The sequence below is a fragment of the Spermophilus citellus genome, assembly GCF_964194105.1.
Source record: "Spermophilus citellus genome assembly, chromosome: 17".
Taxonomy (NCBI): domain Eukaryota; kingdom Metazoa; phylum Chordata; class Mammalia; order Rodentia; family Sciuridae; genus Spermophilus; species Spermophilus citellus.
Window position 1 is genome coordinate 64,135,411 of NC_138199.1, and position 12,698 is coordinate 64,148,108.

Below are 12,698 nucleotides of genomic sequence, written 5' to 3' on the forward strand. Positions count from 1 at the left end.
GAGGCACCAGGTTCATTCCTCAGCACCACATAAATATAAAATAAAGACATTGTGTCCACCTATAACTAAAAAAAAATAAATAAATATTTAAAAAAAGAAAGAAAAATAAAAGAAAATAACTCAAGTTAGCAGTGTAAGCATGCCTATAATCCCAGGTCTACTGGGAAAGCTGAGGAAGAAGAATTGCAAATTCAAGGACAGCCTGGGCAACTCGGGGGGACCATGTCTCAAAATAAAATATAAAAAGGGCTAGGGACTTATCTCAGTGGTAAAGTGCCTCTGGGTTCAATCCCCAGGTTCAAAAAAAAAAAAAAAAGAGGAAAAGAAAAAAAAAAACCTAAAGAAAAAAAAAAACCTAAATATTTAGTACTAGAATGTATTTAAAATTACACTAATTATTAAATTGATTTGTGTGTCATTCCATCTTCTTGAAGTCAGAATACAACTGATATTTTGGTTAACAAATACAATGCCTACAGTTCAAATGTATAAGTTTTAATTTTTAAATAAAATGGAATTGGAATTCTAAGCTGTTTTCTTTATTCTTTTTCTGGTACTGGGGATTGAAGCCAGGGGAGCTCTACAATTAAACTAGATCCTCAGCTCTTTTTAGTTTGTTTATTTGCAGTACTGGAGGTCAAACTCAGGGCCTTGTTCATGCTCGGCAAGTGTTCTACCACTGAGTTATATCCCCAACCCTTTATTTTTTATACCAAGACAAGGTCTCACTAAATTGCAGAGGCTGGCCTTGAACTTGCCATGACCCTGTCTCAGTCTACAGAATTGGGATTATAAGTGTGTGCCACCGGGCTGGGGATGTGGCTCAAGCGGTAGCGCGCTCGCCTGGCATGCGTGCGGCCCGGGTTCGATCCTCAGCACCACATACCAACAAAGATGTTGTGTTCGCCGAGAACTAAATAATAAATATTAAAAATTCTCTCACTCTCTCTCCTCTCTCACTCTCTCTTTAAAAAAAAAAAAAAAAAATAAGTGTGTGCCACCATGCTCAGCCACTTATTTTCTTTTCTACATCAAAATGAAACTATTAAGGAACACATATAGAAGATCACTGAATAATTTGTACAAGATTAAAATTTTTTAACTTAATAAAAAAGCCTGACCAGAAATAAAACTTACCATCTCCTACCTATTTTTTCCCGTTTTTTTTAAATTTATTTATTTATTTTAATTTGTTATACATGACAGGAGGATGCATTTCAATTCATAGTACACATAAAGAGCACAATTTTTCACGTCTCTGGTTGTACACAAAGTAGAGTCACACCATTCATGTCTTCACACATGTACTTAGGGTAATGATGTCCATCTCATTCCACCATCTTTAATCTCTACCTATTTTAAATGCAATGTTTTAGCCCATGTTTTGGCTTGCCTTTTTTTTTGATACTTGGGATTAAACACAGTGGTGTTTTACCACTGAGCTACATCCCCAGCCCCGCCCCCCTCTTTTTGTTTCCTTTTCCCCGACACAGGGCCTTGTTAAATTGTTGAGACTGGACTTGAACTTGATCCTCCTACCTCATTTAAAATGAGATTGCAAACTGGGGGCAGTAGTGCACGCCTGTAATCCCAGTAGCTCGGGAGGCTGAGGCAGGAGAATCAAAAGTTCAAAGCCAGCCTCAGCAAAAGTGAAGCGCTAAACAACTCAGTGAGACCCTGTCTCTAAATAAAATACAAAATAGGGCTGGGGATGTGGCTCAGTGGCCAAGTGCCCCTGAGTTCAATCCCTGGTACCAAAATAAGGGAATAGGTGTGATTGCATATGCCACAATGCTCAGCTGTCTCACTTTTCTTTTAAAGGGATCAGAAAAGGGGACTGGACACTGGTGGAGGGAACTGGTGAGACTTCAGAGAAACAGGTACGACTTTCTACTGAATGTCAAACTCAAATGACTGTCAGAGTCAAACATATATATAAACTATTTTTAAAAGTTAAATATCTTTTTAAAAAACTGAAAGAAAGCCAAAGTAAGATGTATATTCATTGTATGAAGAGTACTTAAAATATATTCTTACCTAGGTACTCTTGGATCATGCCATGTGCTCACACCAGTTTGAGTGTGTAAGAAATATACCTGACCTTGTTGCGTTGTCCTCTGTTCTGTAAAATAAAGAAAACTAATAAGAAGAACAAAATTCAGAATGTCCAAATCAAATACTTTTACATACTCTGGGATGACATACTAATAGGGAAAAATTTCCAAATTACCAGTCTATTTCATTATGAAAACCAGCTTCACAAATCGCTTTTTCTGTTTCCTAGAAACAATTATATGAAAATTACAGACCAGATATCTAAAACCTAACTAAACTTATAATGTAGTGCAATCGCAATGGAAAATAGAAAATAAGACTGTCATAACACCAATAAGTAAACAAGACAAAGGTAAAGAAGTGATCTCTTTTTTTGGAACTAGAGACTGAACTCAGGAGCACTTAACCACTGAGCCAATCCCCAGCCCTTTTTATGTTTTATTTTGTGACAGAGTCTCACTAAGTTGCTTAGGGCCTATGTTGCTAAGGCTAGCCTCAAACTTATGACCCTCCTCCTCAGCCTCTGAGTTGCTGAGATTAAAGACATACACCACCATGCTGGGCCAGAAATGTATTCTTTCAACTATATTTAGGCTAAAACAGACACACAAAAAAGATGAGCTACAAGGAACACATTATAAAATCACAAACAGATAAAGGACTGGGATTGTGGCTCAGTGGTAGAGTGCTTGCCTAGCACATGCGAGGCCCTGGGTTCGATCCTCAGCACCACATTAAAAAATAAATAAATAAAATAAACGTATTGTGTCTAACTACGACTAAAAAAAAATATTTTTAAAAAGTTTTTAAAAATTCAATATACAAGACAACAAAACCATTGTTAATATTTATTAGCAGAAATTTATTTATAAGCTTCTAATTAAGTCAATAAACATAAATTGCAAACTTTAAAAAATTTTAAACATAAAAATATTTAAATTCAGTTACAGATGACAGCTGTAATAATTTCAGCCTTGGTATCTACCTTATTTCTGTTGTACAAAATTTTTTTTAATCTAGATCACACAATATTATAAAAGTATAACTACTCCTATTCCAAATAGCTTGCCTTATAATCTCAAAGATAAATGGCGAAAGATAACTTTATTTTAAGATCTATACATTGACAATAACAGCTAGATTTTATTGAGCATTTTCTATGCTACTCTTTCAGATACTTCACATAAAATATCATTTATTCATGCAATAAACCTACACTATTGGTACTATTACGTTCCCCATATGTTCACAGAGGCTAAATGCTATGCTCAGTGTAACATGGCAAAGCTGGGATGTGAACTGAGGTTTGTCTGTTTCACATACTCTAAAGTAATCTCTGAGGCATAGCACAGTTAGTGGACAGTTTTTTTCTTTTCCAAATTATAGAGCTAAAAATGGCCCTGAACAATGGTGTATGCTTATAATCCCAGTGACTTGGGAGGCTGAGGTGGAGGATTGCAAGTTCAAGGCCAATCTCAGAAACCTAATGAGGTCTTATGTAACTTAGTGAGACCCTGTCTCGAAATAAAAATAAAAAGGGCTATGGATGTGGCTCAGTGGTAAAGAACACCTGGCTTCAATGCCCAGTGCCAAAAGCAAAAAAAAAAAAAAAAAATAGAGCTAAAATATGTTTTTGTTGTTGTTTTTTGATACCAGGGATTGAACACAGGGCACTTTATACTACTGAGCCAAATCCCCAGCCCTTTTTTATTTTTTATTTTGAGACAGAGCCTCACTAAGTTGCAAGTTGTTGAAGCTGGCTCTGCACTTGCAATCCTCCTGCCTCACTTCCCAAGTTGCTGCCTCCTGTAAAATATGTTTTAAAATAAAATTAGAATCATGAATTTGCAGAATAGTTTTTTAAATAACTCAATTAAAAATAAGAAAACTTAGATTAGGCAATTCCCAATGTTGGTCATTAGGTGTCACCATCAGCCCAAAATAATTTATCTACAGTCAGTGCTATCAGGGCAAAAATTTAGTTAGCTTTTTAGCAAGCAAGCGATGCCAGTCAAGTTCATAAAATGTTAGTGTTTGCAAGGAGTGATTATAAAGTCTGTATTCAATTAGAAGATTCACATTATCTTCCACATGAAATTCTATAATTCCAGGAAATTACCTAAGAGTAAAATCATCTTATACAAAAAAGTGACTAAATCATTTACAATAACCCCGTCACTCAGATAATCAAAAATTATAGATAACAAAGAACAATAAACACCATAAGAAATACGCCTTTGAAATTATTCCTAAATATGTTTATCCAAAACCAAAAACCACACTGTATGTCTAACTTCAGATGACCTTTATCAATAATAATGCTACCATACCTTTATACAGTGCCTACTTGCAGAGTTGTCTCACTATGATTCAGGTTTCTCACAATACCTTGTGATAAGGTATTAGTCACATTTAATTTTAAAAGAGCATAAAAGCTAAAGTAATTAGTCAAACATTGGTTAGGTACTCTTCTAACACTTCAAAGATTTTTCAAAGTTGGGAGTTTTATATTTGCTTTTATTTTCATGCAGAATCCCTAAGCCCAGATTAATAAATTTTTAAGTTAATTTTTGTTCTTAGAAACTAAAATTAGTAAGCCACATTTTATTTTTCCTTTGCTAGTAGTCATACCATAGCCTTCTGGTAGGTCTGGAGGAGTGTGTAAATGTGTCCTGCTCATATAATTTCTATGTCGTTGAGACCTGACTCTCCTCTCTGCCAGCCTGGGATCTGAAGACTGTCCACAAGTTGCACCATTTGTTCCACTAATTGGAGTATTCTCATCAACAAAGCAGCTAAGAGGTCTGCCAGGACTAGAATATTCAGATGCCGGTCTATTGAAAAGTAACAAGGAAACAAAGTTATCAATTTAGATATCAAAAGTAGAGTTCTCTACAGTAACAATCACTTATCATATAAGAAAATGGAATGACTGATACAAACATAATGATTTAAGAACTCTGGCAAAAGCAAGCCTGAAAGCTTTAGGCACCAGAGAAATGGAAGTGATTAGCATGTCAATTATATATTTAAATATTGGTTTTAATTGCTTTTTATATAAAGTCCAGATATTTATAGATTTGAATACTGGATTTACAAAGCATAACTTGACGTAATACAACCGACCTCTCAGACCTGATTTCCCACCATTCTCCCTCCCAACTTAGCTTCAGCCACATTGATACTCTTTCTGTTCCTTGAACTTCTCAAAAGTCATTTTACCTTTAGTCCTCAAAAACAGTACCTTTTCATTCCACCTAAAATACTCATTTCTCCTATTATCCCTGGGCTTGGTTCTTTTTTATCATTCAAATCATAATTTAGACTTGATGCCTCCTTAAGAGGTCTTTCCAATCTTCTAAACTAAAGAAGTCATCCAGTCGTTTGATAGTCCAGACAGAACCCAACCTATGATAGTTCACCTTATGATTTTTTTGACTTTACAATAGTGCAAAAGCAACCAGTGTTTATAGCAACAATACTTCAATTTTTTATCTTTTCCTGGGCTAGCAAGTAATACACATAGCATACTCTCAAAATGCTAGACAATTGGCAGGGAACTGGAGCTGCCAGTCAGGCATATGATCACAAAAGTAAATGACAGATAGTCTACAGTACACTATGTTGTGTGTGGTATGTTAAGTATATTCAATGAATTTCTAACTTAAGGTATTTTTAACTTACAATGGGTTTATCAGATATTATCCAATCAAGTTGACGAACATCCATACCTTGCCTTAGTTCCTCAACACAGCAGTTATCTCTGGTATTTTTCATTTTTTACAATCTTGTTTTTGTTCATATTCCCCCACTAGAATATTTATTGAAAAGGGGGGTGGGAAGTCTGCTAATTTTATTCCCTACTATCACCTAGTGCTTGTTGTGTTAGTACAAGTAGCTCAATAAATACCTATTGAATGAATAAAGGAAAGAAGCTATTTGTCTCTATCAAGGAGCTTTCAGACTTATTGGAAGTCTTCCAAAACAAAATATTCAAGAATTCATTTTTACAATAACATTTATAAGAACCAATTTTATACATGTGGAAATTAATTCTATCAACTTAATGAATTAGAAGGAAATAGGCTTCATTCAAACACTGACACACATACCCATTCACTTATGCTCATTTATAATAAATGTTTTTCAACTTCAATAAAATCCTTGACAGTTTATGCTACAAATGCAACATCTTTAAAAATGGCAACATAAACTAAGCTTTACTTGACAATTACAATGTGATAGAGAAATTTTATGATTCCAATGAGCTAATCAATTAATTCCCAATAAGTAAAAGAGGTAAAGCTTATGAGAAGCATTCGATAATCTATTTCTGGTGCCAGTCCTGCCCAGTAGAAGAAAAAAAGCAAACAAAACACTGAACAGAGATGACAAATAAGCTTTGATTTTGCTTTTTAAAAGAGGAAAAGGTGAATGGATAATTATGAATGTAATGCACTCCACTACTGTCATGTATGTAAGAAATAAATTTTTTAAAAAAAGAGGAAAAGGTGGGCTAGTGTTGTGGCTCAGTGATAGAGTGCTTGCCTTGCACATGTGAGGCACTGGGGTCAATCCTTAGCGCCACATAAAAATAAATAAATGAAGATATTATGTCCACCTACAACTAAAAATATTTTTTTTTTAAAGTGGGCAAGGAGAACTAAGTCACTTACTCTATTCATTTTCAGTTACTTTAAAAGCATGTCTTTATAGTTCTCAAAAATGAGCTTGCACCCTGATGTCTTTATAAATTAAGCTCCATAAAAAAGGGACTATATATAGTCTACCATTCTTCAAGGTTTAATTCAGAGTCACCTCCTTCATAGTTTTCCTTTGCAACTTCAACCAGTTCCTCATCACCCACTCTAAGGTAGGTGCCCCTCCATAGTGTTCTTATCTTGATCACAGACCTTACTTGGACTTGATATAATATGATCTCTTTATGTGACTGAAAGAATAGAGACCCTGTACACATATTTTATAATGACCATTCAATAACAGATGTAACCACAAGCTCAAAAAAAAAACCCCACAGATACCCAGAAATAAAATGATTATTCAATTTATCCAAGTGATTCAATTAATAAAGATATATATTGGTACTGGGGAATTGAACCCAGAGATACTTTACCACTGAGCCACATCTCTAGTCTTTTTTATTTTTTGAGTCAGGGTCTCACTAAGTTGTTTAGAGCCTTGCTTATTTGCTGAGGCTGGCCTCAACCTGTAATCCTCCTGCCCCAGCCTCCTGAGTCGCTGGGATTATAGGCATAGACCACCATGCCCAGATCAATTAATGTTTATTAAATAATACCACAGGCCCTGGCGCTCCAATACCAGGATGACCTGTCAAACAATCTTTCTTGATGATTATTACTACTTGGGGGGTGGGTACCAGGGATTGAACCCAGGGGTGTTTACCCACAGATCCAGAACCCAGCTCTTTTTTTATATTATAGACTGTCTCCATGAGTTGCTTAGGGCCGCAATGCTGAGACTGGCTTTGAACTCAAGATCCTCCTGCCTCGGTCTCACAAGCTGCTGGGATTATAGGCGTGTACCACTGCACCCAGCTGTTGATGATTACTTTTTTTTTTTTTTTAGTTGTAGATGGACACAATACCTTCACTTTATCAATTTATGTGGTACTGAGGATCGAACCCAGTGCCCCATGCATGCAAGGCAAGCACACCACCACTGAGCCACAACCCCAGCCCCAATGATTACTTTTTAAAAATGATAGCAAATATCTGCTCTAAAATCTACGAAAACAATCTAGTAAAGATGAGAGATAAAAAGAAAGGAAGTTCAAGAAAGTGACTAGCAAAAACTATCAGAAATACCTATATGTTCTTACCGTGTTGGGCGTTCCCATTGTGTAGTTCTTGTTATGTGGTTAAGATACTGAATTCTTCCAGAGGCAGTTCGCCTTTCTTCCCAGCTTAAATAAAAATATTGAAAGATAAGGCATTAATAGGATTTAATAGGAAACTAGGACACTGAAGATTTTCACCGTGATCACAAAGGTTATCTACTATCACAAATCAGACCAAGTGGAAGGATCAAATCACAGAATAAAGATTTTTTTTTCAATTTACTTTAGAACTACATGATATATTTTATGAAATGCTGAGCTTCTAAAATATTTACACTGAGATGTGACAAATATCTTTCCATCAGCTACAGTGAGAATTTTCAATGATGTAACACTCAAATTATACTAATTTCGTGAAAAATGGCACTATTAAAAATATGTTTAACCATAAATTAATGTAGCTAGTAAGCACAAAACTAAGCATTGGAATACAGGTGGCCTAAAAAGAAAAATCACTCTCAATTTTTTAAAGTAAAATTTCAAAAAGCATATATTTAAAAAGCTTTCAAAGCAATCTGTCTATCCAAACTAATTTTTTTTTTTTTTGGATGGTGCTGGGGGTTGAACCTAGGGCCTTGTGCATGTGAGTCAAGCACTCTACCAAACTAACTTTTAAAAAATCAAGAATGCCACTTATCCCTCAACTTTTTATTGCAAATCATATAATGAAAAAGGCAAAGGACTACAGATATGTAATATTTTCACCAAAATATTAAAATATTAGCAGAGTTTTGGGGAGATTAACTTTTTAGCAGAATATGAAAAAGATGCTAGGGGGTTCCTCCCCCCACCATAGTACAATAGTCATGGGCAAGTTAGACTAATGAGCCCATATTGCTATAATCTCTCAATATTAATTAATTATTTCAATCTAAACCTCCCCTTCAAAAGTATCATATTCTACCTCACATCCAGGAAAGACTTAACAGACATCAAAAAGCTGAAGTGGTCTATAAACAGAGTTAATTATAGCAATTTTTAATAGTTTAAATAAATTGAGCAAATACCACAGCTTAGATGTAAACATTTCTGTCAAAAGCTGGGTGAGATGGAACACGCCTATAATCCCAGCAGCTAGGGAGGCTGAGGCAGGAGGATAGCAAGTGTAAAGCCAGCCTCAGCAACTCAGTGAGGCACTAAGCAACTCAGCAAGACCCTATCTCTAAATAAAATATAACAAAGGGCTGGGGAACAACAAAGTAGCTCAGTGGTTGAATGTCCCCGAGTTTAATCCCAGGTAGAAAAAAAAATCCATCAAGAATAATTTGAATTGAAACAAAACCAATTATATGCTCAAATGGATCCAATTTATTGTATGTAAATTACACTTCTTTAAAGTTAACTAAAAATACTTTGAAAGTTAAAAAAAATTAAAGACAAAATTAGTATCAAAGATAAAGAGTAGTGATAGGGCTGGGGCTCAGTGGCAGAGCGCTCGCCTAGCACCTGTGAGACACTGGGTTAGATCCTCAGCACAACATAAAAAATGAATATATAAAATAAAGGTGTTGTGTGCATCTACAACTAAAAATATTTTTTTAAAAAAGATAAAGAGTAGTGATAAAGATCAAGAGCTTAGGAATTAAAATTTAGGTATGTGCTCCAGCTCTGCCACTTACTATGTGAGCTTAGACAAGTTACTTTACTTCTCTGAGCCTCAGTTTTTTTATATGTAAAATGAAAGAGTGGCAATAATAGTAATAACAGAAACAATAGTAGCTAAAATTAAATACTATATGCAAGATACTAAAGTGCTTTAAGTAAATGATTTCATTTAATTTTCTCAACAATTTATATTATCAATCATCCTTCTTAATAAATAAGTAAATAAATATAAACTGAAGCTTACAGAAGTTAAATAAATCAATTAAGGTCATAAAGCCAATAAACAGAAGAGTAAGGACTGGAACCCAAGTGATCAAACACCAGAATTGTATGTTCTACACTACCTTCCAAGATGTTTTAAGAATTAAATGATGTAATGTTTATAAAGTGTTTATAACAGTATTTGATCCATACATGTTCAATAAATGGTACTTTGTCATAATTACTATTACCCAAATTATCTTTTCCAACCCTCTAAATAGAGCAATGTTTCAAATCTAGTACCTACATGGTCTCTTTGGAATAATTTAATCAAGCAAAAAAAGTTTTTCTTTTAATAGATAATATGTGTAGAAGAGTTATATTTAGCAAAATATTTTCACTTGCTTCTTTGTCAAAACTTTTTTTATAAAAAAATCAAATTTAACAGACCAAACTCATAGCCTATTTTATAAATTTGTTATGACAAGATCCTTCTAATTTTCCAATTAGAAAGAAAACCTTCATTATGAAATTGATCAAGCAAATTTCTAAAGCATATAGTAAACATCAACTTTTTTATTATTTTACAGATAATCTTTATATATTTCTCTAATGATTTTAGTGATATTAGCTTACCCATCTGGTAAATCATTATCAAACAAACGACTGCAGTCCACAACTTGTCCTCCTGTGCCTATTCGGTCTCTGGACTGAAGACTTACTATTGTAAACAACAGAAACATTACTAAGATTCATAGAAAGAACTATTACAATCTAAAATATCTTATCTTTAGAAGGCATCTGGCTTAGCTTTTTTTAATACCTTAGTAAAATCTGTAGTTTATTTTCACATAGTTTTGCTCTTTAAGAGTAATGTTAAAAAATATTAAGGTTTTCTACACTTTCTCATGTTCTTGGAGAAAAGTCTAATTTATTGTAATGGGGCAATCCAAGGTCACTATTGAACTTAAGAGACACAACACATTAATGGTATACTCATGTATAAAGAGGTTAGAAAAGCTCACATTCATTTGGGTTAAATTCTTGATAATCTGACCATCTTTTAAAAATACCCCAAATTTGGCAATAAGCCAGTCCTTACACTCTGTGAGTTTTAACAATATGTCATCCTATTACACTAGTGCATTGTAATACCATCACTATAAACAGGACATATGAACTGAAGAGTGGTCTCTATCAACTAGCTTGGCACTGAAACCTTGGACAAAATACTTACCAACCTAAGGTTGAAAGAGAGAGAGAGACACAGACTCAGACACACACACACACACACACAGTAAAACGTTTGATGCCTTACTATTAAACAACAGAAACATTACTAAGATTCATAGAAAGAACTATTACAATCTAAAATATCTATCTTTAGAAGGCATCTGGCTTAGCTTTTTTTAATACCTTAGTAAAATCTGTAGTTTATTTTCACATAATCTCAGCTACTGGGGAGATTGAAGCAGGAGAATTTCAAATTCAAGATCTGCTAGGGCAACTTAATGAGACCCAGTCTCAAAAAGATAAGGATGTAGCCAAGAGGTAGAGGACTCCTAGGTTCAATCCCCAGTACTAGGGGGCAGAGTGGGGGATTAAAACATTTATTTTCTATGTAGTATACTCCAGTATTTCTAATATAAAACAAAGTATCCTATTTTTATATATGTAAATTTATACCCAGTAAAATGATTTTGTTACTCCTAGATATTAGTTGGCAAGCATTACCTAACATCAAATCAAATACAGTAGAAGCTATTGCATGTAAAAGGACTGTATGCCAGGATTTTTTTTTTTAAAGAGAATTAAAAAAAAAAAATTTTTTTTTTCAGTTTTTGGCGGACACAACATCTCTTTATTTGTATGTGGTGCTGAGGATCAAACCCAGCGCCCCGCACATGCCAGGTGAGCGTGTTACCGCTTGAGCCACATCCCCAGCCACCAGGATTTATTTTTGACATGTTTTTTACACCTTTCTCAATTAAAGAATGACAGGCATTGTCAATAATTCTGTAATGCAAATACTTCCCTGGGATAAACCCCAAAAGAGCTTTGTTATGTGGCTACATACATAGTTGGCAGTTCCCCAACTATGAAACTAATGCATTGCCTTGTAAAATGAAGTCTTCCAAATACTCAGGAACTAAAACCTTTCTGGCAGACTGATAATAAAATCAGTTTAGTCTAAATTCTGCTTTATCAAGAAGTGTAAGATTACAATTGTATTTTCTTCTTTTAATTAAAGAAGCTTCAAAAGTGCCTTCCTCAGTGTCCTACTACACCGTGCATCTTCATCAAATCTCAGCATACCAATTCTTTTTTTTTTTGTTGTGTTTTTTTAACTTGCAGTCAATTTATTAAACTCTGCAGGTTTACAACTTCATATTAAGTAGCCTCCTTCTATTTCATATGGTTTCCATGTGATTGCATCAAGGATTAGCCCCATGCCCACTGAAACTCCTCCAGTACTTCCTGCACATAGGGCTTCCTGCACATCAGTGCTTGGGTCTTGTCTTCTGGTGCTTTGTGTGCTTGTGCCTTCTCCAGGGAGGCCAAGGAGGCAGCTCCGCAACAGGTGTTCAGTATACAAATTTTTAAGAAAAGTCTCCAGAAATATTGTATAAAGCCTTTTTCTCTAAGTCAATTTAAGACAGTCTATTAGCCCATTTCTAACTGAGTGCCTTATGACTCAGGTGGAATTTCACCCTCATCTCCATTTAGTGTTACACTGCTATTGTTCATTCTATTTTTTTAGCACCATTTTCAAAACTGTAAAGCATTCAACATTAAACAAAGCATTAAATTTAAAAAGTTCAATATTCTATTCTTACTCTTACTCCAAAACTAGTTCAAGAATTTTCAGAAAACTTTAATAACCATCTCCCAAGTTTACCTCAGTGCTCTACCATATTTGAGTACTTTGAAAGAATTCCTGGCTTAAAGAAACAAAATA

At 34.5% G+C, this 12,698-nt stretch overlaps 2 protein-coding genes across 5 annotated transcripts in view; one reads left to right on the top strand and one right to left on the bottom strand.

The window, feature by feature from the left end:
* The window catches only part of MILR1 (mast cell immunoglobulin like receptor 1), a 234,616-nt gene that overhangs the window by 120,229 nt on the left and 101,689 nt on the right, over nucleotides 1-12,698 (top strand). The window lies entirely within an intron of this gene.
* SMURF2 (SMAD specific E3 ubiquitin protein ligase 2) overlaps nucleotides 1-12,698 on the bottom strand; it is a 111,587-nt gene that overhangs the window by 32,876 nt on the left and 66,013 nt on the right. For all 3 annotated transcript variants that reach the window (XM_081271479.1, XM_081271481.1, XM_081271480.1), the window contains 4 exons: nucleotides 10,376-10,460; nucleotides 7,916-7,999; nucleotides 4,687-4,889; nucleotides 2,038-2,122 (listed from right to left, as the gene is read on the bottom strand). In XM_081271479.1, the coding sequence (XP_081127605.1) occupies nucleotides 2,038-2,122; nucleotides 4,687-4,889; nucleotides 7,916-7,999; nucleotides 10,376-10,460 (457 nt within the window). The remainder of the gene's footprint in view (nucleotides 1-2,037; nucleotides 2,123-4,686; nucleotides 4,890-7,915; nucleotides 8,000-10,375; nucleotides 10,461-12,698) is intronic.